The sequence below is a fragment of the Saccopteryx leptura genome, chromosome 3 (genome assembly GCF_036850995.1).
Source record: "Saccopteryx leptura isolate mSacLep1 chromosome 3, mSacLep1_pri_phased_curated, whole genome shotgun sequence".
Lineage (NCBI taxonomy): Eukaryota > Metazoa > Chordata > Mammalia > Chiroptera > Emballonuridae > Saccopteryx > Saccopteryx leptura.
Window position 1 is genome coordinate 83,777,858 of NC_089505.1, and position 27,284 is coordinate 83,805,141.

General features: G+C 58.4%; 1 protein-coding gene across 1 annotated transcript in view; it reads left to right on the top strand.

Annotated features, from left to right (window-relative positions):
• Positions 1–27,284, top strand: part of TTLL10 (tubulin tyrosine ligase like 10) — a 54,078-nt gene that overhangs the window by 16,795 nt on the left and 9,999 nt on the right. The window contains exons 2-7 of the mRNA XM_066374761.1: positions 16,987–17,111; positions 22,909–22,974; positions 24,712–25,133; positions 26,078–26,213; positions 26,368–26,486; positions 26,657–26,786. Coding sequence (XP_066230858.1) covers positions 17,107–17,111; positions 22,909–22,974; positions 24,712–25,133; positions 26,078–26,213; positions 26,368–26,486; positions 26,657–26,786 — 878 coding nt within the window. The 5' untranslated portion in view covers positions 16,987–17,106. The remainder of the gene's footprint in view (positions 1–16,986; positions 17,112–22,908; positions 22,975–24,711; positions 25,134–26,077; positions 26,214–26,367; positions 26,487–26,656; positions 26,787–27,284) is intronic.

Below are 27,284 nucleotides of genomic sequence, written 5' to 3' on the forward strand. Positions count from 1 at the left end.
AGCACGGCATGGCTTCAAGACATACACACACACACACACACACACACAAACACACACACACACCCCTGCTCACAGCAGCTGTTCCCCATAGGGCACCCAGAAAGTCAAAGCCAGGAAGGGCCCCGCCCCACAGCACCCTCCCTCCTCCCTGGAAGTCACCCCCACTTCGACCCTGCACCCTTTCTAGACTGGCCTCAGTCTGCTCCAACAGTTACGTTCAAACCTAACTCTGGGCACAGGATGAGGGTCCATCTGCCCAGTCTCTCCCCCAGTGGGACCCCCATGGAGAGACCTCGTAGGACAGGCCCCGCAGGGACAACAGAGCAGAAACAGCCAAGGGGCCACCCAGGACCAGGAGGGGTGTCCTCAGGTGGGACCCCAGGAAAGGGATGGAGGCCACACAATCCAGTGACCTCTTTGATGACCCCACCTGACCTCACTTGACCTTCTTGTTGACCTTATCTGACCTCCTCACTTTTCCTCAACTGACCTTTTCGCAGACCCTCTCGCTGACCTTACCTGACTTCCTCTCTGACCGCCACCTGACCTCACTGACCGCACTTGACTTTGATCATCTTGTCTGACCTCACTGACTTTACCTGACCCTCTTGTTGACCCCATCTGACCTCCTCCTTCTCCTTCTCCAGTGAGGATTTCCTGATCCCTCACCTCTGCCAGCACTGGGGGCTCTGGGGGGCTCCTGGGCCTGTAGCCTGATGGGGTGGGGGCACCAGGAGGTCAGAGGTTAATAAAGGGGAACCTTCCAGAAGATGGGTAATCTGTCCATCTATCAGGGAAGCCCCTAGAAGGCATGCTGGGGGGGGCAAGGCCAGGGGCGAGGGTCAGGTAGAGCCAGATGGAGGGGTCGGGGGGCCAAACGGCCTCTGTGGCCTTTGCCCTCTCAGCACTGGGAGCCACCAAGGATGTTGGGCAAAGGTGGGGCCGGTTGGTTCTATTGGACTAATGGCATGTGGAAGCACTGAGCCTGTGCTGGGGCCACACCTACCCACATTGCCACTGAGGCTCAGGGGGGCCAAGAGGGATCTCGGGCTGCAGATGGTGGGTCCTCCCCACTCATGACTGCAGCTGTGGCTGGACAAGGTGGGCAGGAACCAGAGGGGAGAGTCCACAGAGCAGTGTGACCACTGCAGCTGAGCCAGACATGAAGGAGAGTGCAGAGTCTGGGAGGGCAGAAGCTGCAGGGCCTCGGGGCACAGCTGGGCAGTGCCAACCTGCCTCAGAGCCCTGGGAGGGAGCAGGTGTCCCCCAGGGGCTCGTCACCCGGGTACATTGCCCATCCCTAGGAGCCCCACCCTCTGCCCTGAATCTGAGAATTTTCACTCAAATTAGATGAAGATGTGCTGCAGCAGCTAATTTGGAAAGCAAATCTGATAAGCCTGCACGTGCTGCTGGGCAGCCAGGTGGGGTCTGTGGGCTCAGGTTCCCCCGGGGCCAAAGTCACCCCCACTGGCGGTGCCATTGGAGTGAGGCACTGGGATTGACCGAATGTCTGTGTGCCATTCTGAGGGCACGTCCCACGTGCCGACCACCCACCCTATGAGGACAATGCTGGAGCCCAGGCACCTCCACCCACAGGAGGGTGGGCTCTGAGGCCACGTGGAAACAAGAGCAGCACTGGTGAAAAGTCCTCTGGGACGTTTTGTGTCGCTTCGTGTCCACGTGGGCAAAATGCTCCGCGGCCTCACTGGCGCCAGTACTCATGCCATTAGGTCCCAAACCTGCTGACCCTCCCCCTGCCCTCTGACCCTGCCCGAAGCTCTGGCCTGGAGCTGTTGTGCAGGGAGCCCTGGGAGTTCTGGGGTGAGGAGGCGGGCTCTGGGGCTCTGGGCAGGTCTGTACTGGGGCAGAGGGCAGGCTCTCTCAGGCCCCGTGTGGATGTGACCCAGGCTGAGATTTACTGAGGGGTCTGAGGAACGATGGGAGGATGGGTGCAAGTCCAGACCCCAGGACTGGGATCGATTGGTGAGTGGAGGAGAAGACAGGCCCCGATCTCGCTTGGTGAGGCATGAAGTTCCTGCAGTTTAACACCCTGTTTAAAAAAAAATAACACACAAAAAAAGACATGCAAAACTGGGCTGAACTATGATTTTTATTTAGAATCTAAAAACAAATAAAAACAAATGGCTAATGTTTGGGAGCTGACAAATGCCAGAAACATCCCAAAATATAGACAAAGAAAAACCTGTATTCTTTTTCTTTTCTTTTTTTTTTTATAATTTTTATTTATTTATTTTTTGTGTGTGACAGAGACAGAGAGAAACAGAGAAGGACAGACAGACAGAAAAGGAGAGAGATGAGAAGAATCACTTCTTTGTTGTGGCACTTTAATTGTTCATTGATTGTTTCTCATATGTGCCTTGACCGGGTGGGGGAGGTACAGCAGACCGAGTGACCCCTTGCTCAAGCCAGCAACCTTGGGCTCAGGCTGGTGAGCCTTGCTCAAACCAGATGAGCCCACACTTAAGCCGGTGACCTTGGGGTTTTGAACCTGGGTCCTCCATGTCCCAGTCCAACGTTCTATCCACTGCGCCACCGCCTGGTCAGGCACCACGTATTTATTAATTGAAAGCACGACCTGGCAGGCTGATGGGTCCATGCCAGGGAGGGGCAATGGCATGGCTGACCAGGATCTGAGAGAATCTTGATGTCTTGAGAGCCAGCTGTTCATTGTGGAGACAGGGACACCTGATCCGGGCAGGGACGAGGGTTCCAGGAGCAGGTCTGGAACCCAGTGTCAGTGTGAGCTAGTGGGAGAGAGGTGGTTGTGCAGCGGTGGCACTCTGCCCACCAGTGACACCCCAGGGCGGTGAGCACACCCAGCTCTCAAATTATGGTTTCTAAATTCACTCTTTACTGAAAGGAGCCAGGGCTGCTGGGAAGAAAGGACCTTAGGAACGTGTGCCCACTCTCGGAGAAGGCCGGGACATGTGGGAGCCACAGGACCGGCCTGGAGGCCCCACTGGCTAGAGCTGTTAACAGGCTGTAACTGTGAATGGAACAGGAATGCACAAGGCAAACACGTAGGGAGAGGAAACGGCTTTTCCTGACTAACACAGAAGGAACTGTGGACTAGGAACCCACCGTTTGACCATCACCAGCCTGCAGAACTGGCACCGACTCTGTGACTTTGCAGCCAGAGCAGTACAACCTGAATACAGGAGGGAAATCAGGCCCACATGGAGGAGCCTGGAACCCGCGGGGGGGGGGGGGGTGTCAGGGTCTCGGGGGTCTGAGCAAGGCCGAGGCGTGTCCTGAGGGACACAGAGTCCAGGGCAACACATGGTCCTGGCTGGATCCTTTGTGGTAAAGAATGCCATTGAGACGACTGGTCAATGGGGTCTGAGACCAGACAGGAAGTCATGGAGGTGGGTAACAGGAATCCCCAGACTGTGTGTTACTTTGTGGGGTGGGGTTGGGGGGGCTGTCCTTGTTCCTAAGATAAGCACGCGGGCGTCAAGGGTGAGAGGCATCCAGCCAGCAACTCACTTTCAACTCACTGGAGAACAGACCCAGGAGCCGGCCTGGCTGGGAGCCCCAAGCTGCTACTGATGTGTCCCTGTCACAACCTGCCAGGCCTGTAACCCTCGTGCTCAGGGCAGTCTGTCGAGATACCCCATTTCTCGCCACTCAGCTGAGCCTGGAGAAGCCAGGGGTGGGCTCTGGCAGCCACAACTCCATCATGTCCCTCTGAAGGGGTCTCAGAGCAGCCCTCCAGGCCTCTACCTTATCCAGGGGGAGCCCTAGACAACCCCACCCTCACCTGCACAGGTTCAGGACCATTGCATCCCCAAAACTAACCTCCTTAGCATGAAACCCTGACTGCCAGCCCCCCAGGACCTCTTCTGCCTGGAACTCCCTGCCTTCCCTCTACACCATAAACATGTGGAGCCCCTTCCCTTCAGGTTAAGCCTCTGGGGAAGATGGGAGGCCAGGGAAACCCAACCTTTCTTGAGTGCTGTGTTTGAGGTGACACCCAGGGAAGTGGGGCTCCCAGGAGCCACAGTCACACTTGCAAACCCAGTTTTGGCTGCGAGATAGGCAGGTGGGGCATGTGCATGGCTTTGGGCCCCTAGCTACACCCATTTGTGTGGTGAACAAAGATGCTCAGGTGGCTGCCCCAGCATCTGCCGGAACTCCACCACCCCAATGCCCCTGGACTCTTTGTTTCTTCCTGAGTCACTGGGACTGCCCCCACCTAAGAGGCTGGACAGGTGGGGGCCCTGCAGGGCAGGAGAGGCCAGAAGAGATCAGACTCCTAGCAGGTAAAGTCTGGGAGCCCTGGCATCTGTCTGGAGCTGCTCAGAGCTGGCCAACAGGACTCAGGGCCATGACTCAGGGACTGACAGTGTCCAGGACCTGGGGAGCCGGGCCCAGCATCCCCCACCTGCTCACTGTACCCCCCAGCACCCCAGAACCCAGGCCTCAATGTTAGGACCAGGAAAACTGGACAGAAGCTCACAGAGGGTCCACCAGCCGCTCAGTTTGGCTCCACCCAGACCCTCCATGCTGGGCCTGCTGGACACAGCCTGTGGCCCTGGAGCACGGGCATCACCGGTGAGACCCCCCCCCCCCCAGCCAGGGGCTAAATTTCCATCTGGCCACCTGAGCCAGTGGACAGTTAGAAACAAAGGCCAGACATGGAACAAGGCTGGGAAGGCTGATTGATGGTCAAGAGGCCAAGGGTCACCAGGGCACAGGGCAGGTTGGCTGAGGTAGGGTATGGGCAGAGCTCAGCGGCCTCCCTAGTCAGGGTATCTGAGCCCACTTTCTCTGCCTCCCAAGCTGAGGGGTTCAGGGAGACGGCGTGCAGACAGCTCTTCCACCCCTCTAAGAGAGTCCACACCAAAGCTCTGTGGTCAGCTCTCTTCGCTGCCCCCTCCAGGGTGAAAGAGGCTGGCCGCTGGTCACTCAGACCCTGGGCCAGTCTTTGCTCAGAGTCTCTGGGAAGGCTGACTGGCCTCCTGACTCCCACATCTGTCCCCTCCAGGGCCCACTCCTGGGGCTTGCCCACTTGCATAGCCGACCTGGGCTGTCCAAGGGCAGTCCATCCCCTGGAGCCCAGTCACCCTTCCCCACCTGGCCGCAAGCAGGCTCCAGATGTCAAGGCCGTTCTGCAGGGGCCCCAACAGACAAGACATGGAGGTGACTGTGGCAGTGCTAAGTGCCAGGTTAGAGTCCCAGGAACGTTCAGGGGCCTCAGGGACCTCAGAGCTCCAAGCACCAAGTCCAGCCTGGCCAGAGAAGCAGGTCCATGGGTGGGGAGGGGCTGAGGCCACAGCCCTCTCTCCTAGCTTCAGCCAAGAGTCAGAGATGGAGTGAGACCCAAGCCCCCAGCCCCTTCCCAAGCTCTGTCCCACCTCGGCCTGGGCTCATGGTTGACAGCCACTCGTGCCCCTTTATTTCCTCAGTTCCATGACCACTCTGCCCTCAGCAACCTGCTTCTGTCCCCTGCCACCGAGGGGACATCTGCCAAGGTCACCAGCAGGGATCTTCAAAATACATTCTTATTTCCAATAGTTTCAGGCGTCCAGAGGTTGCAGCAGGTGCTAGGCTCCTGAGAGCCCTGTTCTCACAGTTAACCTCCGTGTCAGGGGTCACTGTGAGCTCTGGTCCACGCTTGACAGATCCCCTTCATTTCTCCCCAGTGTTTCTGTCACACGGCATTTAGTCATCCTGTCTCCTTAGGCTTCTCTGGGCGGTGACAGTTCCTCAGATGTCCCTTGCATCTGTGTACTCTGACAGTGTTGATGAGCCTGGTCAGGTGTCGTGTGGAACAACCCTTGATGTTGGACTTGTGGGGATTTCCTCCTGGTGGACTGGGACTTTGGGTTTGGGGGTAACCCAGAGGTGCTCTCCCCACCGCGTCTACCAGGGCGCCTGTGGCCAGCACTATCCGTCACTAACGTAGCCTTGATTACTCAACGGGGGGTTTTCCCACTGGCGGGATGCATTTTACTGTCTTGTATTTTCATTTCAAAATTTTTGGAAGGCCACAGCTCTGGTTATTTATTCATTTTGTGTGAAGTCAGAATTCATTTAGATTCAGCACCTTCTGCACCTTGAACCTTCCGCCTGCTAGGTGTCACATGGTTTCCTTGACTGAAGGCCGGCGGGTGAGACCGGACCCTCCCTGTTCTCTCCTGGTTCTGTTCGTGTTGCTTTGGTTTTTATAGGCGAGTGCCTGTGTCACCTCACTCTGAGGAAAGACTGGCCAGCGGTTGTTTGGAGTGGTCGTTCCACTGTCTTCTGTTCCCACTGTCCCTGCCGGGACGCCAGGAGTCAGGCTCACTGTTCCTCCGCATTTTCCTCTCCGGCTGCTTTTAAGTTTTTTCCTTGGCTTTCTGGAGATTTCACTCTGATAACAAGGTGTAATTTCTGTTCATTTATCCTGTGTGGGTTCCTTGGACTTCTTGAGTGTATCCTTTGATATCTTTCAACAGTTATGGAAAAATCTCACAGGGTGTTCTTTCAAAAATTAATTTCTCCCATTCTCTCCTCTTCCAATTCTCTAACACATTATATATATATATATAATATATATATATTGTATATATATATTATATATATATATTATATATCTAGCATCTATATCTTTCCCTCCCTTCTGTATTTTCCATAATGTCTCCTTTTTTTTTTTTTTTTTTTTTTTTTGTATTTTTCTGAAGCTGGAAACAGGGATAGACAGTCAGACAGACTCCCGCATGCACCCGACCGGGATCCACCCGGCATGCCCACCAGGGGGCAACACTCTGCCCACCAGGGGGCGATGCTCTGCCCCTCCAGGGCGTCGCTCTGTCGCGATCAGAGCCATTCTAGCACCTGGGGCAGAGGCCAAGGAACCATCCCCAGTGCCCGGGCCATCTTTGCTCCAATGGAGCCTTGGCTGCGGGAGGGGAAGAGAGAGACAGAGAGGAAGGAGAGGGGGAGGGGTGGAGAAGCAGATGGGCGCTTCTCCTGTGTGCCCTGGCCAGGAATCAAACCCCGGACTTCTGCATGCCAGGCCGACGCTCTACCACTGAGCCAACCGGCCAGGGCCAATGTCTCCTTTTTTATCTCTAGCCTTCATTCTGGATAAATTCTTCTTCCCTGTATTCATTCCAGTTCCCTAGTTTTCTTTTAAAAATATTTTTGGTTGATTTTTATTGATTTTTTTTGAGAGAGAGAGAGAGAGAAAGAGAGAGAGAGAAGAAGGGAGAAAGAGAGAAACATCGATTTTTTTGTTCCACTTATTCATGCATTTATGAGTTGATTGTTGTATATGCCCTGACCAGGGATTAAACCCACAACCTTGGCATGCCTAACTGAACTACCTGGCCAGGGCCAACCCAATTTTCTTTTTGCCTACTTTTAATCTGATATTAAACTTATCCATTGAGTTTTAAATGATGGGTCTTATATGTTTTCACTCTTAAATGTTCCTTTGGATTCTTTTTCAAAATCTACTACATCAAAAATTTTAAACTCCTGTTTCCTGAAGATATTAAACTTGTCTTCTTTTTTACTTTTTGACATACAGGTAGTAAGTTTCATTTTTTTTCAGTCTGTATCTGAGCCTTCCAATATCTGAGGTCCTTGCAAGTCTTGCTGATTTCTGTTGTTACTCATGTTCTCTTACATCCTTGCATGCCTGCTTATCTTTGGTTATGTGCTAGTCATTATACTTGAAAAATTGTCTGTAGGAATAATTGAATTGCTAGAGTGTGAAGGTACCCTCCCAATTTGATTTTCTTCTGTATGGTACCTGGGCCTTACCTGGTCTGGGAACACCTTGACTGAGGTGAAGATCAAGGTGGCTTGAATTTAGGCTGGAAAGCCTCTAGAGAAAGGGTTCACTTTTACTCTGTCCTAACTGTGGGGGTGGAACCCCTGGGGCTCCTAGCTTTCTAGGGTGAGGATGTCTGGTTAGACACACACCCTCTCTTAGTGGGGACCCTGAGCTTTCATTTACATCCCCAGCTCCTCAGAGCAAATGCTCACATTTGATCCCTGGGACAGTAGCTTTAGTGTTCACATGCTCCTTCAGTTTTAGCTTGGTTTATCCATGCCAGTTCCTTGGCTCATCAACGCTAAGCAGGATGGCTTGCGTTTTAGCTGTCTCGGCGAGCAGGTTGACCTGAGGGCCTCTGCCCACTACTAATGCCGAGAGGCAGCCCAGTGTGGGCCACCTTCTCCCTGGAGCACTCCCTTCAGCTTTTGGGACACCTCATTCTCCTGCTCACTCCTGTCTCTACCGGGAACCCATCGCCTGCTTGCCAACCAGGAATCCTGGGATTCCCTCAGTACAGTAGTCCCTGAATGTGGCCTCTGTTCCCACCATCAGCAAGAGTCACAAGATGTGTTTTCTGCCCAGGGTGTCTGCTGACCTATGACAACCAGCTTGGAATCCCCACCTGAAAACGTCCCACATAAACTCCACTGGCCCAATTGGAACCAGCAGGAAGTCTGAGCTGAGACCACAGGACACCGGGAAAGAATGTCCTGGGTCCTCCCTAACCTCTAGATGTCGGAGTGCCCAGAGCTGTCTATATCCACTCCCTCTATCCCAGGGTGGACCCAGGGTGCCTTAGGCTCTGGTGGAAAAACGGAGCAGAAGCTCTGAGAGGACACAATGAATAGCTTCTGACAGATCGGGCCAAAGAGGCCTGAGAGCTGACCGCTGGATTTGGTACCCTGGAGACAGCTAGGGACCTCAGTCGTGGTAGCCGTGGAGGATTGGGGTGGACACTCCAAAAGAAATAATGGACAGTCTGGATCAGGAAGACAGATGCCTGGCAGAAGACCTTGTCTAAGAATGATGTTCACAGAGTTTCGGCTGTCTGGCTCAGTGTTTTCTAAATGCAGTGACCATGTATGACCCTCAGGGAGATGGGCCCGGGAAAGACACAGGTGCTGCTGGGTCTCAGGTAGAAGCCGTCAGTGTCAAGTCCACGTTGGGCTGCAAGAGCATTCTAATGGGTTAAGAAGCTTGGAACTGTGGTCTAGAGCAGACAGGTGGGGGAAGGGATGGCTAGAATTTATCTAGGAGGGCTGAAGGGACCCCAAGTGATGGGATAATCTTAATCCTGTCTATGGGCATTCCCAAGGCATTATGTGATGACTAGGCCTCCAGGCCAGCGTGCTGGCTTTGGGGAGGGGTCTTGGATGAGCACTCTCTTGCCCTGAGCTTGGGGCAGCCATTAGTCCCTGGGCCTTTGGGTCTGGTTGGAGGAGCCAGGGCTGGCAGGGGATGCAGTAGAGGCCCCTCTCTGTGTAGCCTTTCCTTACAGCCCAGCCCACCTGCTGTGCTGGGTCCTGCTCACCGGCCAGCACAGCGGGAAGAAGCAGCCCAGGAAGGGAAGCACTTGTCCCTGCAGATCAAGGGCAGAAAGTGAGGCTGGCAGAGTGGGCTGGCCCAGGGACTCAGCCACTGCAGCCCCACGCCCACTCCGGAACACAGTGACCCTAAAATGGCCTTTCTGTTGGAGTGGGCAGGGGTCTCTGCTGCATCCTGCAACTCAAAGTGGACGTGGGCAGAGAGGGACCCTGAGAAACACCACTGGGAGGCCCTGAGCAGACAGAGCTGGTGCCCATGAGGGGAGCCCCATCCTGAGAGGAACCTCCAAGTCTGAACCCCAAACACTAGGATCTGGTTCTGCTGAGCCTGTGACTGGATCTCCCTCCTGATGTTGTTGAATCAAGCATGTCCGTGTTCTAGGAAAGTGCTGATTGGGTAGCCAAAGGCAAAATTAGCAGGCGGGGGAGTCACAGGTCCTTCCCCAACTTAGGTCAGCAGCCCTAACCTGGAAGAGGGCCAAGTAGGGTGAGTGACAGCGTTTGCCACCCCCATGGGGAGCACTGACCCCAGGGACAGCTGCCCAAGTCAGCCCACATGGGGCTGGTGGGTGGCCCCAGCATCCACCCATACCTGCCCCAGGTGTTTGTCCTGCCCAGTCTGTGAGGTGAGTCAGAGGAGCCCAAGACTACAGGAGACACAAACCAGAAGTAGGGAAACCAGCGTAGGCGTCTCTGAGCCCGTGCCCCTCAGAGCCCAGAGCTGGCTTGGAGTGCTAGGCGAGGACGCAGGCCTGAGGTCAAGCCCCAAAGGCTCCGGGCCGCCCCACTGTTCCAAAACTGTCCTAGCAGAAGGCGAGTCCCTCATCAGCCTGGCCTCCAGGCCAAGGCTGAGCCGAGGGTGGGGGACCCTGGGGCTGTCTGTGGCTGGCAGCCATGCAGGAAGCAGTGTCCAGCCATAGCACAATGGCCCTTTGTCCCACCTGCCCCGCCCAGGTAGGCCTCAGCCCCAGCCAGGCCAGATCTTCTACCAGCCCACTGTGTCTCCAAGTTCGGGGTTGGCTTTTGCCACTGTCCCCCTCCCCCAGCCAGCCCGCCCTCACCCCTGCCACCTCTGGAGAGCCCATTTTGCTTGCTGCCTCTCCCTCCCGCCATCATGGAAACATGCACACCCCCCAGGTGGGCTGGCTGGGACCTCTGTCTGGTGACGGTTTCTCCAGCAATCCTGACACTTAGTACACACGCCGCCTTCCCGGCAGGATGACGTGGGCCTGGTGTGCTGTGGAGTGGCCCATGCAGACCATCCGGGATGTGGAACTCACCATGACTCAGCCCCACCACGCCCTGTCCACACAGCTCCTTGAGGGGTGGGAGTGCTGCCTCCAGAGAGACCTGTGCTGGCAAGGGCCCAGGACCCACCCTCCCAGGGCCTCTGCACAGGGCAGAAGCTGGGATCCGGCTGCAGCTGACAGCTGGTGACAGCCCTCGGCTTCTCAGTTAGGAGTGACTGCACCTAGCTCAGGGCCTGGAAGCTGGCTATCAGCCGAGCTCAGAGACACCAGAGGGTCCAGGGACCCCGCTGGGTCTGGCTGGGGCTGCCTGTGAACACGGGACAAAGGAAGTGTTTCGACCAGCCTCTGGTTTGAAACCAAGAGATGAGAGGCATTTGGCTCCTGCTAGCCCCGCCTTTGCCCTCACACCCCACAAGGTGGCCGACGTCGAGTGCCACAGATGACTGGGTCATTTTTACTCTACTTGGGGCTTAGGCAAAACAGTGCAAGGAGAATGGTGAAGGGGGTCACTGCAAGGTCAGGGAGCAGCTGGTCAGCCAGACCAGAGTCTTTCTCTTCAAAGTGACCAGCCAGGGGCACTCACACCTAGCCACCTGACCACGTGGCACAGCACCTTGACTCCCTGCCAGCAGCTCGAGTTGAGGGCTAGCTGACACTCAGTCCAAACCTCAGCTGCTTCTTGGCCTTTTCACTCCTGGGCTAGGAGCATGCCTCCGAGACCCAGCTTTGGGCAGCTGGGGTAGCCCCTCACAGGGACAGCGAGTTTGTGATCAATGCCCAGAGTGGGAGAGGAGCACAAGGCGGGGTCTTCCGTGTCCCAGGGCCACTCAGAGCATCGGCCTGCTGCTCTACCAGCTCCCTGGTGCAGCCGCCTTACTAAACCTCCTGCAGAGAACAGCCTGGTCTTTCGCCTCCAAGTCAGACAGGCTGACTGTGACCTGGTGTTTCTGAGTCTGTGGGTGGAGCTGACCATTGGTGGGAAAAGAGCAGCGTGTCCTAATCTGGCTGACAGTGGAACAGAGTGGTCAGGACAGGCCAGCTGCCGCTATGGTAACAAGACAGCCAAAGAAACCCCCACCTGGTCCCCAGACTCAGCGGGGACTGCCTTCTGGCACTTCCTCCTCCATGAGTCGGGGTGGAGGGCCACTGCTTCACATGGGACTGTCCCCCCTTCAATCCTACCATATCCCAGCACTCAGGGGCTCAGTGGACACTGGCTGTGCTCCCTCTGGCCACTCCTTTGTCCTCCTGGGAGCTTCTGAAGTCCGGCAACACCTTGCCCGTCAGCCCCAACCCAACACATCTGGGCTGAGCCAGGAGGTCCTGACCAGTGGCAGCACCAGGATGCTCAGTGATGGAGTGAATGAGATAGGGGTCAGAGGTCAGAGGTCAGAGGTCAGAGGTCAGCCTGAGAAGGGTCCATGGCGAGCAGCCCCTCCTCCCACTCCCATCCAACTTCAAACACCTCCAGGTTTAAGGTTAGTGAGCAATGCTTCAATTTCCCCAAATCACGGGTGCCTGCCAGCTGGGGGGGGGCCGCCCAACCCCACCCACACACACACCCTGAGTGGGTATCGGGGTGGGTAGGTGTCTTAACAAAGGCGTGTGTACCATCTACAATGCTAGTGTCATGGAGGTCAGAGGGGTAGAAGGTCAGAGGTCTCTAGGACCAGCTTCCAGAAGCTTTATTTTAGGGCCAGGAGCACCAGACCAGCTCCTAGGTGGTCCTAGAGGCTGGGAAGGAGCCCGCTGGTTATGGCACCCCCAACCCCAGCACAGCCCTTTGGGGCATGAGGCCAGGCTGAGTTTAGCTGGGGAGTAGACCAGCTTGGAAATGTCCAGGGGGCAGTGGATTCAGAACCCTGCTCTGAGGGGACAGTGGGAGTTTTCATGTTCCCCCCATGTGACCCCAGTGGTCCAGGCTCATGGGAGCTTTTGGGGGGTGCTATACTGTCCTCTGGGTCCCCCTACATAGGAGGTACAAAGGCCAACCAAGGGGCAGTCCCCTGGAGTTGTGCCACCCTCAGAAGCCTTCCATGGTGGCGACTCACCCCTCTGTCCAGGTCCTTCCCTGAATGGAAAGACAAGCCCCACAAAGCCCTGATCCAGGGGTGAGCAAACCAGAGAGCCAGCAATCAGGGGACAGGTCCTTGTCATTAAGAGTTTCCAGCAGAGCTGCCAGAGTTCGTTACAGAAGGTGGTTTGGGCCCTCGGGGACCACTCTGCTGTTTGGGCTAATTACTGGGCTGCTTGTCATTTCAATATAGGCCCTTCCACCAAATCAAGAGGGTCACCTCCCCACACTGGACAGGGCCCTGTGCCTCCCCAGACTCCCAGGCCCTTCCAAACCCCAACAGGACACCTTGAGCCCTTAGTCCAGGGGTTCTAAATGGGGGCACAAACGGGGGCACTTCAGGGGCTGCCGCAGACTCTGCTACCAAGGTGGCCCCCTCCTGGCAGCCTCACTCCCCAGCGTGTGGGCCCGTGTGAGACATGCCAGCTGGGGTCCATGGGAGCAGGCTTCCCAGGGATCCACGCAGAGCAGGGCCCCCACTGCTGTGGCCAAGGGCCTGAAGTGAGGGGCAAGCAGAGCTCTGTGCTTTGTTAATGGGAGGCTGCCGGCCCAAGTGGCAGAGGGCCTTTGTGGCACCGCCCTGGGAAAGAGTGGGTACAGGGTGTGACCCCTCTCTGCCCCTTCCTCGTCCAGGGAGGAGTGCCCGCCTGCCCCCCTTCCTGCTGGCCCTCGCACCCAAGGCAGCTCCTGCAGAAGCTCTCTGCCCTGGTTTTTGTTCAACCTGGGCCGCGGGCGAGGTGGGGGCAGGAATGTGTGTGGGGCCTGCCGCCCGCCCTGCCGCCCACGTCACGTAACTGCCTCCCTGCTGGCCTATGGGAGCCCAGGGGACACACCTGTCGGTGGCCAGGAGCGGAGATTGGTTGGCCGTGAGCAGGCACCTGCATGGGGCGGAGTGAGGCCCTACATGTAAGGCGAGCCCGCGGCCACGCCGTCTCTTCCCTGCCCTGCCCTGCCCTGCCCTTCTCTGCTGCAGAGGGGCCGGCCACCACTGCCTCCATTGTCCCGTCACACGCAGGACCTCCTGGATCCCAGGCCAGCTGCCCACCAGCGAGTGTGGACTTCAGCTTTTCCTTTGTGTGGAGCGTCAGCTGAGGGAGGCAGGGAGCCGGTCTTCCCTGGGGGTTGGCCGCCCTCCTGGTCCGCCTGCAATGAAGCTGGTGGGGCAGGTTGGGCTGAAGCCAAACCTGTGTCCTGGGCTGACAGGGTCACTGGTGCCAAAGCTTCTCCAGTGTCCATTCTGAGGCCCGGTAAGTCCTGGACACAGGGACAGTGCTGGACACACTAGCCCAGCCGCCAGGCTGGGGGCAGGGAGTGGCCTCCCACCCTCCTCCTCCAGGTGCAGAACCTGTCGGGGCAGGTAAGCAGGAGGCGGAGGAGCCTGGGGAGGCCGCGCTGTGGGGAGAGCCTCCAGGTGGACGCCGCAGTCCCCTGCACGGCTGACCCAGACAGGACGCCACAACCATGGTGATGTGCCTGCCTGTTCATCTTGCGGTCAGAACTCAGGAAAGGGTGGTCCTTCTTCTCTGAGGAGGTGAGCCCCTCGGGTTGGGTACCCTGGGTGTCAGTGCGGAGCCATCTTGGGCCTGACTGCCTGGGTCCACCGGCCGCAACTCTGGGGCCTGGCAGACATGGGCATGGGGCGGTGGGTATCAGCCCCCCACAGAGGGCAGCTGGGGGTCGATGGCCGTGAGGGCTTCCACCTGCCTGGACACAGCATCACATGGAAGCCCTTTTCTAAATGAGCCTCGGTTGTGCTGGCTCCAGAGGCACCTTGCTTCCTGGGCACCAGGTCGGGGAGACCTCGGGCACCCACTCTGGTGCTGGGCCCTGGAGCTGGCTCGTGGGATGGGCTTGGCTTCGCCAGGACCACACTGGGACGGTCGGGGCTTGGGCAGAGCCGGTCTGGCCCAGACTGTGGCTCTTGATCACCCGCCCAAGTTGGAGGCGCCCACAAAGCCGGAACTGACTTGAAGAAGGAGTGGGCTGGCCCTCGGCCGATGCGATTACTCAGGGTCAGGACCAAAGTCTGTGCTACCAATTCTTGACTGAAATGCAAAATGGCTATGCAGCCGCCCGGGCACCGCTCCTGGTGAACCTGCTGTTTCCTGGGCTGGTTCCGAGTGGAGGAGGCAATCACATCACTGGGACATAGGCTAATTTTTTTGAGGGTATAATGTGCAGCTCGTTGTTCTTGAACACGACTTTTAGGGATAAGTGTATGACATTTAAATTAATCCACTGGGAGCATGTCAGCCCTTTTTGACTTGAGCATCTAGATAAATGGGTCGGTTTTGTTTTGTTTTGATTTTTTTTCTGGTAACCCAGATAAAATGCTTGAAAGTTAAAGTGATTGACGGGATGTGGAATTAGCAAAATTAAGTTTGCATTTATGAAAACGCAAAGCAACCGTAAGATATGGACGCAGCCTGCTGTCCATTTCAGACGTTCCGGTTATTTGCAAATACCTCATTTGCAAAATCAGTTTGTAGGCATGTTTTGTGTGCATTTAAGAGAAGGTCAAAGGTCTAAGGAGGCCCCCCACCCCCGCCCCGAGGAGCAGGTCTGCTAGCTGGTGTGGGGAGCATGCGGCACCCCCAGAAGGGCGGAGAAGCGATGCTGGGAGGGAAATGGCGGCTGCAGCAGGCAGGCTGAAGACAGGCCCTCGTGAGGACGCCCCCGCCTCTCCCGCTCAGGGTTGGGTTTCAGCGGCTTTGTTCTCTGTGGGCCCTCACCATTGATTAAGGCCCGTCGGGCAGGTTAACCAGCAGAGAGTGAGTTTTTCACGCCGGGATCGGGTTCCCGCCTGCCCAGGGCCCCACAGGCAGGCCGGTGCCCTCAGGTGGGGTGTTTGCTTTGCAAAGACTCCTTCCTCCAGTCTCCCAAGCTGAGCCCAGTTGTCATGGCAATGATGAACGAGACCCGCATCCGGGCACCATGACGCTGGCTTCACGCCCTGCCAGCGACCAACCACGGCAGTACCAGTCGGGGCACGCAGACACGGGGGACCTTCATTTTCACTTTTCATTTCAGCCAGTCAGGCCCCCACATCATCGCCAGGCGTTCAGGCCCCTGGCTGCGTGCTGAGCGGGCGCCCAAGGAACCAGCTAGGCGTTGGTCTTTGCCGGCAGGCTTGTGGGTTCTGAGTTCTGGAAGAGAGAGAGTGGGTTGGTCCTGGAAGTCCACAGAGAGAGCTATCCACGGCCCACCCACCCGGGCCTGTCCCTGAGGCTATCTGTCGCACAGCTTTCCACCTCCTAAGTACAGGGTGCCTGGCTGGTGGCCGGGCCAGCTGTGTGCCTGTGGGGTCCCTCAGAACCTCCATTCTCTCCAAGGAAGGCTGGCCCTGAGCACTCACGGGCTCTGGAGAAGCCAGGCTCTGGCTCTGGGGGGCTGTGGGGTGGGAGGCTGGCCTGGGCACCGCAGGCTGGCTGTAAGGGGGGGACGCTGGGCACCAACCGCATCCCCTCACTCAGCCCCTGTCTTCCCCCTGTGGCCTGGCAGCCGGGAGTGAGGCTGAAATTTAATTCAGTTCTGAAAGCGAAGCCTCACTGGTTTCACTTAGCTCAGAAAACAGCAGGACTGCATTCCTGAAGCACACTGATTTTACGGGGTTCATGGGACAGAGCTTGACCAACCAGGTGTCCAGCCAGAAAGGACCAGCAGTGGGGATGGGGGCATAGGGCAGGAGCTTGGGCATCCCTCCTGGCCCCCAATGCTGGGCCTTATTAGTGTCAGGTCCTCTGAGAAATGTCGGCCATGCCCGAGCACTGAACTGGAGAACAGGTGGACCTGGCTGGGCCCGGGGTGGGTGGATGCAGCCTTTGTTGTGGTCAGCCTGGCAGCCTGGGGGGAGTCAGTGCAGTTCCCCCACCTCTTCCCAGCAGTCTCTGTGGGTGGAAGGTGCCGGAAAACTTGAGAAGCTGCCCTGGCCAGCTCTCTAGGCCCAGGTGCCACTTGTGCAGGGGACAGAGGAAGGATAGGAGGGAGGACAGACTCCTCAATCTCCCCAGAGTAGGGTACCAGGGTCTCTTAGCCCCATGCAAGAGCCCCAGGTATGGGCTCTGAACAGGGCGGGGGCTGCGGATATGCCCACTGCCTTGACCCCCCCCCCCACACACACACACACACTCGGAAAACCCCTGTCCTGGGGGGTTGCCACTGAACACAGGCTTGTCTGCAGCAGGCACCTGGGGATTGTCCTCTGGCATTCTGTATTTGGGGGCTGCTGTTTCATCTGCTCTCAGGTTTGACTCCATACCAGTAAGCACACAAGCCAAAATGACCACCAGGCACAGGCTAAGCAGGGCTACCCCTCTCACCCCCCTCTAGGGCCAGTGCCATCTCGCCCTTGGACTTCACAGACCGCAATGGCCAGAGCCTCAGGGCCCTAGAGCGGTGGGGCAGGCAGACAGCCCCGTCTGTGACCTTGCTGGTGAGAGACAGCAGTGCATGAGGTGCGGGGACCCTGGGTTCCGGGGGAAGCTTGCCCCGTTTGGTGGGTGAGAGGAGGTCCCCAGGGACTGTCCTGCTTTGGGGGACACAGCCACCTTCCATCCTCATCCTGATACCCTTCCTCACCCTTGACAATGACTGGAGGGGGCTGGGTTGCAGACAGCTGCTGGAGAGGAGTCCGGGGACAGAGGCCCATTGTCCAGCCACAGCAGCCCCACTGGCCTCAGACACACTCACATTCACCCAGGACCCCAAGGGGCTTAGCCTGATGTCCTTTGGACTACCAAAAGGGAGAGTACCACTCTGCCCCTGACCCCTAGGGCTGCCAGATCCTTGTGGGAAGGACACCTGGCCCCTCCTCAGATGCCCACTTCACACCAGAGTTGGCAGCTGTCGTCCGGTCCCCCACAGGCTACTAGCCTTCCCTGGGCCAAACCTCCCCCATGGGGCCTGCAGGGGACTGTGGGCTCGGGCACATGGGGACCTCTCGTGACCCCTATCCTGCCTGGGCTCTTCTTCACCTCAGTGTCCTAAGAGAACGTGGATCTACCTCAGGCTGCTGAGTGCCCCTACATTGAGTCCCCTCTTGACCTCAGCCTGGGCGGCCCCCAGACCCAACACGGGGTGGCCATCGCCATCTTACTGGGCAGCATTGGATGGTGTCAGGTCTCTAATACTGCCTGGTAATGATGACGGCGGGGCCCTGCACGCAACGACGGGGCCGCCACCCTCCCGTGCCTGAGCTCCCCAGACCCCTCTCTCTCCCCACACGGGTCCCCCCCCCCCCGTCCTGCATGTTGGCATCTGGGTGGGGCTGGGGGGCAGAAAGTTGACCTTGGGCAGGCCCCTCCCCAGAGTCAGGCAGGTCTGAGAACCCCTTCCCAGTACCCCCAGAATGAAAGGCTTCCTGCAGTTGTACTGAGTGCCCCAAGACAGCATCCGGGATTAGGACGCTCAGGTCTCCAGGCCCTGCCCGTGGCCCTAGCAGATGCCGTACTGCACCCCGGCAGGTGCAGACTGAGCAGAACTGCAGCCAAGGCTCTCAGGGCAAAAGGCAGCATGGGTGGTCGGCCGCCTGGGGTGGGCACTTCGTATCTGTCCTGCGTCCTCGGGCCGAGGCACACCTGGGCCTCTGTGGGCATCTTACCGGACAGTGCTGGATTTTTCGGCTTGACTCTAACACTGTCTGGTAACGATGTTCAAAGGTGACCCACTGCTCGCTGCCTGGAAGCGGCCCGAGGACGTGCTGTCCTGAGTCCCTGGAACTCCAGAGTTGGGCTGAGGCCCAGGGCTGGCTGGGACACAGGTGGATGATCTGACCCCCAGGAGAGACCATCAGGGCCATCACGCTGGGACTGGAGAAGGGCACCAGCCCTGTCCTGCATGTCTGAGGACCTGGCCTGCACCCAGCCTGCCCCGCTGCCCACCGTGTTGCTCCGGTGACTCGGCGCTGCCGGCTCTGAAGGCTCTGCAGCATCTGCCAGCCAGCCACTCAGCGGCCACACAGGAATGCACTTCCTGGCTGGCCCACAGCAGGCAGCTCTGCCTCCCTTCCAGCCCCTCCCAACCACCACACAGGGTGCTATGTCCATTGTGGCTGTCCGAGGGTGACCCAGCCACACTGGCCATCAGGGGCTGGCCCTCCTGAGAGGCCCCCATCAGGTGAGGTCCACTGTGGGCACTGGCTTCTCTCACAGGGTCTTGCTCTGACGGGAGCGTGCTCCTGAGGGCCACCCAGAACACAGGAAAGACAGGGTGCGTCCAGGTGCCCTGCCCCAAACCATGGCTGGGGGCAGTGGCCATTCTATGCTATTCCCTGACAAAAACAGTCTCTCCCCCCACACACACACACCAGCCTCCGCATGGTCACAGGCAAGAATGGGAACAGCATCTGAAATTGAAGTCCAGTAGGCCCTCCGTTTTATCTTTCTGATCTGGAGCCAGGACTCAAGCCCCCAGACCTCCCTGGCTGACATGCACAAGGGCAGCCCCTTCTGGCCCAGGAACCCCACCCTGCCCTGGGCCCCAGCCAGTCTCTCAGGGAAGGAGGGTCTGCCCCTGGCTTCCTGTTACTCATTAACTGAGCACTGGCTTAGGGTCAAGTGCAGGGTAACCAGATGCCCCAGCTACACACACACACACACACACACACACACACACGCATGCACATGCACACACCTGGGGGACAGCATGTTGGGATGGGGTCTGCAGGAGGCCCTCTTCACAGCAGCCCAAGGGCAAGGCAGGCCCTGGGAGGCTCCAGCCAGACATCAGGCCACAGGGCGTGGGAAGGACCATCTCGCTTTTCAGACTCAATAAAGCCCAGGGGTCTTGCCACCCAGCTGAACACCACAAGACAGGCAGCCTGTGATGGGTGTCTTACCAGACACGGTTAGACCTGGGTCCTTCTGTCTAATACTGTCTGGTAATGCCGTCCATCCACGGCCTGGTCACCGCCAGAGGAGGGTCCTCTCGCCAGACGCCAGGTGGAGGTGGAGGCACACTGGCCATCGGGCCCAGCAGTGGCTCTGATCGGGTGGTGCACATCAGCCCCAGTCTGGGGCCCTCGTGTCCCCCTCAGGGCACAGACCACACTGGGATGTCCCTATCCCCCATGACTCTGACGGGGGAGCACTCAGACCCCAGGCTGGGCTTTCTATCGCAGCCATAATGAATTGTTGAAATAATAGAGGGTGTGAGGGGCTGGCTTCTCATCTCAGGGCACAGCCCAACCCCCAGAAGCCCACTCGTGTAGCCACCAGGCTGAAGGCCCTGTCACTGTGCCAGAGAAGATGGGAGTACAGTCAGCCCCACCGCTGCAGGCCAGCCTGGAGCCCTCTCCAGGGAGGTCACCTCATCCTTTGTGCCCTCCCCTGACTTGCACTGGGCAGGGGGCCTCAGGAGGACAGCACAGAAGCAACCTCACCCCCCACAATCCAGGGCAAGGAAGAGCGCCCACAGCACGCAGTGCCCCCAGGGACTCTAGGCTGCCCCCTCCCCACTCCAGACAGTGTCAGGCAGCTGGAGGGTCCTGGGAGTAGAGACCCCACCATCAGACTAGAGCGGGAAGCTGGGGAAGAGGCAGAGGGAAGGCTGGGAGGGGCGGGGGCAGCCACCTCCTTCCTTCCTCAGGTCTCAGCTCAAGGCCTCCGCCCAGGTCCTCACGTCTGTCCTGGGGCCTGAGCTGTCAGGAGGCACACTGTCCTGCTGTCCTGGTGCTGGGCAGCCTCCCCACCCCCATCCCACCTGCCAGGCTCCCTCTGCTCCTCCCATTGTGGCTCATAGAAACGTCCCATCTAAAGCTGTCTCCCAACCAAATTCTGATGCGAACCTTATCCCCAGCCTCAATGCTGTCTCCTCAAATCCCTTTCCTTCCCCTTGACAGTTCCCAGCAGGTCCCAGGGTCCCATAACCTTGCAAAAGACCCACTGAGGACAGAGCCTCAGACCCTATGTCAGCCCAAGGACCCAGCTGCTGGCGTGGGGGAGGAGGGCTCCCCAGGTACTAGGAGAGGCTCCTACTCCTCCACCTCATTCCCCACTCTCTCCCTGAATCTTCCCTGAACACCATCTGCATGGCCAAGTTCTAGAGCAGCAAGCAGGGAGGTGAGGCCGGCCCCAGAAGGCCTCCCTGAGCAGGTGATCAAGGGGGTGACCATGCAGACACCAGAAGGAGCCAAGCAGAGACTCAGAGGCAAGAGACTGCCTGGCACCAGTGAGGAGGCTTCCTGGTCAAGTCCAGGAGGCCTGGCCCAGCCCCAGAAGAGGTGCCAACTTCCCAGGGAGGCCCACCACTGCTGCAGAAGGGTGCTGGGCCTCTCCCTGGCCCCCATGGTCCCCTCCTGACTCCAGCACACCCATGCCAGGAGGGCCCCCAGCGGCGCGTTGTTAAAAGGCTGTGTCTGGGGCAGCACATGCCAGCAGTTTTTCGGGTTCTGATGTCAAGTTTTCAAGTATGAGCTCTTGGTGTCACAGCAAGCAAGGGGCCACCACCCTAGAACCCATGAGGATCCGGGGGACCAGGTGGTCAGCTGGCCCAGGAATCTAGCAGCATCAAAGGAGTCCATCCCTGAGAAGTGGGGAGGGGGCACAGGCTCCCGGAAGAGGACAGTTCTGGTGTTCCAAGGTTCTGTGCTCAGGCAGAGGGGAAGAGGAGCGGCCTAAGGGTGACCAAGGGCCACACTGCCTCCCCGAAGAAGCCCCAAGCCGGGGGCCACCGTTCCTAAGGGCAGAATGTCCTAACTGCTCAGTCATGGGCTTGGCCAGGGCCCCCACTGCCTGCAGGTCAGAGAGGTATCAGACTACAGCCCAGCAGGACTGGACCCTGAAGGTCCCCAGGACCTGGCACAGGTAGGCGTGGAGCTTGTGGGTATGGCTGCTTCTATAGGGCCACAGAGGCCCTCCTTCAGTCAGGGTGAAGCCTAGGACCCTCGAAAGTGAGGAGTTTAAGGGGTACATGTGTCTTCTAAGGCCACCACAGCAACTGGCCACACACTGGGCAGGCTGAACCCACAGAAGTGAATTCTCCCACAGTCCAGGTGGGGTGGGGTGGGGCGCCCCCTCCAGAGGCCCTAAGGGAGGGTCTTCCTGCCTCTCCCGGCCTCCATGGCTCCAGCTGTCCCTGGGCTTGTGGTCACATCCTTCCAGCCTCTGTCCCCATCTCCACATGGCTCCTCCCCTGTGTCTCCTCATCTGGGGACATAAGTTCCTCTTGTGAGGACTCTGGTCGCTGGATTTAGGGTCCCCCAGAGAATGCAGGAGGATATCACCTCACAATTCTTAATTTAATCACATCTGCAAAGATCCTTTTCCCAAGTAATGTCACATCTGCAGGTGCCGGGGCTTAGAATGTGGACAGATCGGAGATGACACTATCCAGCCCTATGAGAAGCAAAGGCACTCAAAGCAGAGAATGCAAGGCTGGGGGGGGCAGAGGCACAGCCCCAGGGGTAAGCCCCCCCCTCGGGGGTGGCACTGCCTCGCTGAGCCCCCACTCACTGCTGTGTAAAATGGGAACCACATGTGCTGGGGCTGTGATGTGGGCGGTATAATACAACAATAAAGCCTACTAAATACAAATAATGTTATAGGGTCAGGTTTGATGTCTGGGCATGGATTTGAGGGTCTTGAAAAGGCTCGGGGAAGATTCTAGAGAGAGGGCCCAGCTCCCCAGGGTCCCTGGCTCTGCCTCTGCTCATCCACCTGCTCACCTCTGGGCCCTGGGTTGAGGTTGCTGGGAGATGGTTGCCAGGTCACCACTGTTTCCCGGGCAGAAGGCTCATACCAGCTTGTAGGGCAGGTAAGAGAGACAGGTGAACCAACACCAGAGGTCCTGACTGGGCGTGAGGACTGGGATCTGCCGTCTTGTTCCCCGGGCCCAGCACTAAGGACATTGTTGAGCCTCTGGGGATTGTGCCCAGGAGCAGAAAGAGACAAGGAAGGGGAAGGCAAGGGCAAGGGTGCCCCCCTGTGGAGGGCCCATGCCCCCCAGGGTGAAAGCTTGAGAGGCAGAAACCCAGGGGCCAGACTAAGAAGGGTGTGCCTCCTGGGTGTCTCAGCTCTTCAGGACGAGCTCTTTTGCTCAGGACCGGGTCTGTCTCCAAGAGCTGATGCCCAGAAGGCAACCTCTTAACATCTGTGGGGACCCATATCCCCGTGGACAGCCTGCCCCTGCCCAGGAGGCACCACCCCGTCAGACAATGTGAGCACTTCCCTGGCACCCACGTTGTCAAACGTGTTTCTGAGGAAGATGCACGGAGGGACACTGACGTCTTCTCGTTTTCTTGGACGTTTTCTTCAGGTTCACGAGGGCCGTCCGTTCACCACACCAAGGTGCTGTTTCCTGCTGGTCTTTATACCTGACCAGGTAAAACGTTTACTTCAAAGTTTATTACAAAGTGGAGTTTCCCCGTGACCCCCCCCCCAAGCGGAAAGCTTTGTCTGTGTTTAGACTCGGTCCTTCAGGGGCTGAGAGTGCCGGCCAGAGCTCAGGGCCAGAGCGGAGCCCACACGGCGGCCACTGCCACCCCAAGCTCTCACCAACCACGCAGACACTGCACACAGGTTCGCCCGTGGCTTTTATTTCTCTCTGTTGATTTTAATGACAGCAAATGACAACTCATGGCCTTATTCTTTGTGAAAATAATACATCCATGGTTAGAAAAGCCAAGTAGAGGCAGGTGGTGGTGTCTCTGCCATGCCTCCACCTCCCGACGCAAACGCCACTGGCCAGCTCCTCAAGCTGCTCCTACCCCTTGCCCTCCAACACGGGCTTTTCTGAGGCTGCCCACGGCTCACCTGGCCCCTCGCCACCACACGCTCACATCATAAACCAAGCATCCCCTGCCAGCCAGCCTGAGGGAACCTCTCCTGTTTCCACACTGGGTCCTCGCCCTCGTCCCCCTAGCCCACCCCACCTTGTGTAGAAACTGCAGTGACCCCTGCCCACTTGACTAGTGGAGAGTTGAGGTGCAGCCTTGAGGTGCCTCCAGCTCTGGGTCTTTCTCTGGAAACACCTTGAGGGCCCCCGGAGCCCAGCTTCCGCTCACTGGTGTCTCCGCACTGGGCTTCAGCTCCACCTGCTTCCTGCTGCCACCTTCCTGTCCTTCTCTGTGGGCAATGTCCTGGCCCCGTGTGCTGCATTTATAATTCTCACACACTCTGGGTCAGCGGCCAGCCCTCCTAGGGCTCCTCTCACGCCCACCGCAACGTGCACCAGGGAATGTTTCCTTCGGTATCTGTGCCACCACCTCTCCCTCCTCTTCCTCTGTGCGTGTGCATGACTGCATCTATGTGTCTTGTGTATGTGTCTGCATGTGTCTGTGTGTACATCTGTGTGTCTGTGAAGTGTGTATCTGAGTATCTGTATGTTGACTTCTTGCTCACACCTGGGGGCTTCCCTCAGATGCCTGCTGGCCCTGTGGCCACTCACTCAAGAATGCTGTGGGAAGGTACTGAATGTCAGTGTCTTGAGGGTGGTCTTCTAGCCTCAGCAGGACTCCTTGGACCTGCTGCCAGGTGCTGGGAACTAAGTGCAAAGGGGCTGGGTGTCCTAGCCACGTGGAGAGCTGAGTGTGCATGTAGAGGCCCTCCTGCCCGGGTCCAGCCCAGACACTCAGCCTCCTCCAAGGAGCCCTCCATTCTGGGTGGGGCCAGGCTGGGCCAGGGGCAGAGGTGTAAGGCTCTCTCCCTCCTGCCCGTGCTCAGCCCCCAGAACTGTGCACACTTCTGTCCCAAGTGGGGACTGAGGCCTCGGGCAGCATGACCAGCTGGATGCTTACAGAGTGACTCTGCCCTGGACAGCCCAAGGCCCTCAGTCCTGCCCACTCCCCGGTGTGCTTGCCTCTGCACGGCTCATGTTTCTAACCCTTCGGAAAGTCCTTGCCTCCCAAGCAGCCCCAAATTGGGAAGGACCCGTTAAGGAAGGGTTGAAACTTTCCTGAAATGTTCCCAAGTTGGTCACAGGGGGAAGGTGCTCAAAGCAAGGGCCCCTCCTGGGGGCAGGCCCAGGGCAGCCATGAGGATGCTGCCGACACCTCACTGCCCAGCCCTCTCAGACACAAGGTGCCTCTATCTCCGGGCCTGATGGCCGCCCTCTTTACAGGCGGCACCACGGCCAGACAGACAGTCCCTGCAGGGGCGGCCTCACCCAGGACAGACAGAATGCAGAGACTGCCCTGCTCCTGAGGGGTACCAGATTCCACAATCGCCATGGAGACAGGAGCCAGCCACAAGCAGAAACCCAAATCCGAGACCCCAGGAGGCGTCCTTCCCCCAGCAGGAGGGGCCGGACCCCACGCCAGATCCGGGGTTTAAGACCACGGGCTGCAAGAAGGTCCCGGAGAGGGGTAGGGGCAGCATCTTCCCAGCGGTGCCCCCACCTCAGTGTCCCCACTGCTGTGGCCTATGGCCACACCTGCTTCATCCACAACCAGCAGGAACTGCACCCCTGGGCCCCGGTTGGCACCAAGAGAGGCAAGCGGTCAAGGACCACAGGGGTCTGGCGGAGCCACCCCCGGCGGCCAGGTAAATACAACCCTGGGGCCTGACCTGTGGTGGCGCAGTGGGATAAAGCGTCGACCTGGAATACTGAGGTCGCCGGTTCGAAACCTTGGGCTTGCCTGGTCAAGGCACATATGGGAGTTGATGCTTCCTGCTCCTCCCCCTTCTCTCTCTCTCTCTGTCTCTCTCTCTCACTCCTCTCTCTCTAAAAAATCAATAAATACAACCCTGGGATGGCCTCCCTGGGGCCCAGGGCCCCATTCCGAGATAGGTGTTCTAATGGGGGACCACATAGCCATGCCCCAGCAAAAGCCCAGCAGAGCCAGCGTCAGAATGGGCACAGGGAGTGAAAGCTCTCCACAGTCTGGCAGGTATTCTGCCTGCCCAGCACCGAGCCTGTGCGCCTGGGGCAGGGCAGCCCATCTCCCCGGCCTGACATGGGTCACCTATGATGTCATGATAGACATTGTGACCCTTGCCCTCCTGAGCATGTCCCTGTGCCATGTCTGCCTCCCACTCTAGTCTCACACCCTCGCCCCTACCTGTACCCAGCCCTGTCCTGTTGGTGAGGAGGGACCCTGCCCCTTTCAGGGCTGACCCAGAAGGGTGGTGACCATTGCCTCTCTCCTAGGAAGTGTAGTGGGACCAGGCCCACCGGTCAGGCCTGCTCCTGGGATGAGATGTGCCCAGACGGATTGGGGGGACTCCCCGGGGTTTTGCAAGAAATGGATGGGAGAGGGTCGGCTGGTCTGGAGCCCAACTGGGACTGAACTTGAGCCAGATTCTGAGTGGCCATGACCCTGTTCACAGTCTGGGCCCATGAGAGACCAATGGGGACCAGCCAAGCAGATGGGCTCTTGCATCAGCTAAGCCAGCTGGACTAGGATGCAGATTAGCTCAGGCAGAGCCTGGGATGGGGTGGGAAAGTCTCCAGCTGGGCTGGAGCCTGACCACCTGCATGTTCACAGACCTCCTGGGGGGTGCTGTCACTACCATGACCCAGACCACCCTCCTGGAAAGGCACCGGCTGGGAGAGGAAAAGCAACTGCCCAGCACGGGATGTGGCCCCTTCTTCTACATTGGTGGCACCAATGGGGCCTCAATGTGAGTAAGGGCTTCAGGCTGGGCCCAGCCCCACTGCCCCCAGGGCCCAGCCCTGCCTTGGCTCTGCCCCCTGAGGTCCCTGCATCCCTTCCCCTGGCATCCTTTCCCTAAGCCCTAAGGCCTCCAGGGTCATGGCTGCCCCTCCGCCCCATAGAATCAGCTCCTACTGCAAGAGCAAGGGCTGGCAGCGCATCCAGGACAGCCAGCGAGGGGATTACAGGCTCAAGTGGTGCGAAGTCAAGTGTCGGGACAGTTACAGCCACTTCCGGGAAGGTAGCCAGGGGTGGCGGGGCTGGGGGCTAGTGGCCTACCCTCTGCAAGGGCCTTCTGGGTCAAAGCACAGAGGAGCGGCTCCACCTCTCCCTGATGGGAGCCTGTGGTGGCCTGCGCTGCGAGGCCCTGCGACGGTCACCCGCATGCTGCCCACGGCTTTGTTGCTCCAGGTGAGCAGCTGCTATACCAGCTCCCTAACAACAAACTGCTCACCACCAAGATCGGGCTGCTCAGCGCTCTCAGGGAGTACGCAAGGGTCATCAACAAGACCAGCAGGACACTGCAGTGCGCCCAGGCTGAGTACGCCCAACCCTGCTCACCCACCACCCGCTGAGCACCCACCGTTCACCCACCTCATCCTACCAACCCACCCGCCCCTCCTCCACTCAGCGGCACACCCACCCATCTGACGGGTCAATCGCTGGTCCCGACCACCCTCCATTCTGTCCACCCACCCATCTTCCCACAGACCCATCCACGCACTCTCCACCCTGTCTCCACCTCCAACCCCTGCCACCCATGACTGCCCCTCAGAGTCCGTACACGCCCACTGCGGAGCCCCTGCTGCTATTCCTCATTTGGTCATTCGCTGCTCACCACACCTACTGCCTCCCTCCCCATGCACGTCCCCCTGTCACTGTCTGTCTGCTCCGCTCCCCAGCACGCAGTCCTGCCTGAACAGCTCAGTGTGTTCGTCTGTCTGGTGTCTGCCTGTCCATTCACTCACCCACTCCTTGCCCAACCATTCATATACCTGTCCACCCCCCACTAGGCAGGCAGCCCACCCCACCGGGTCAC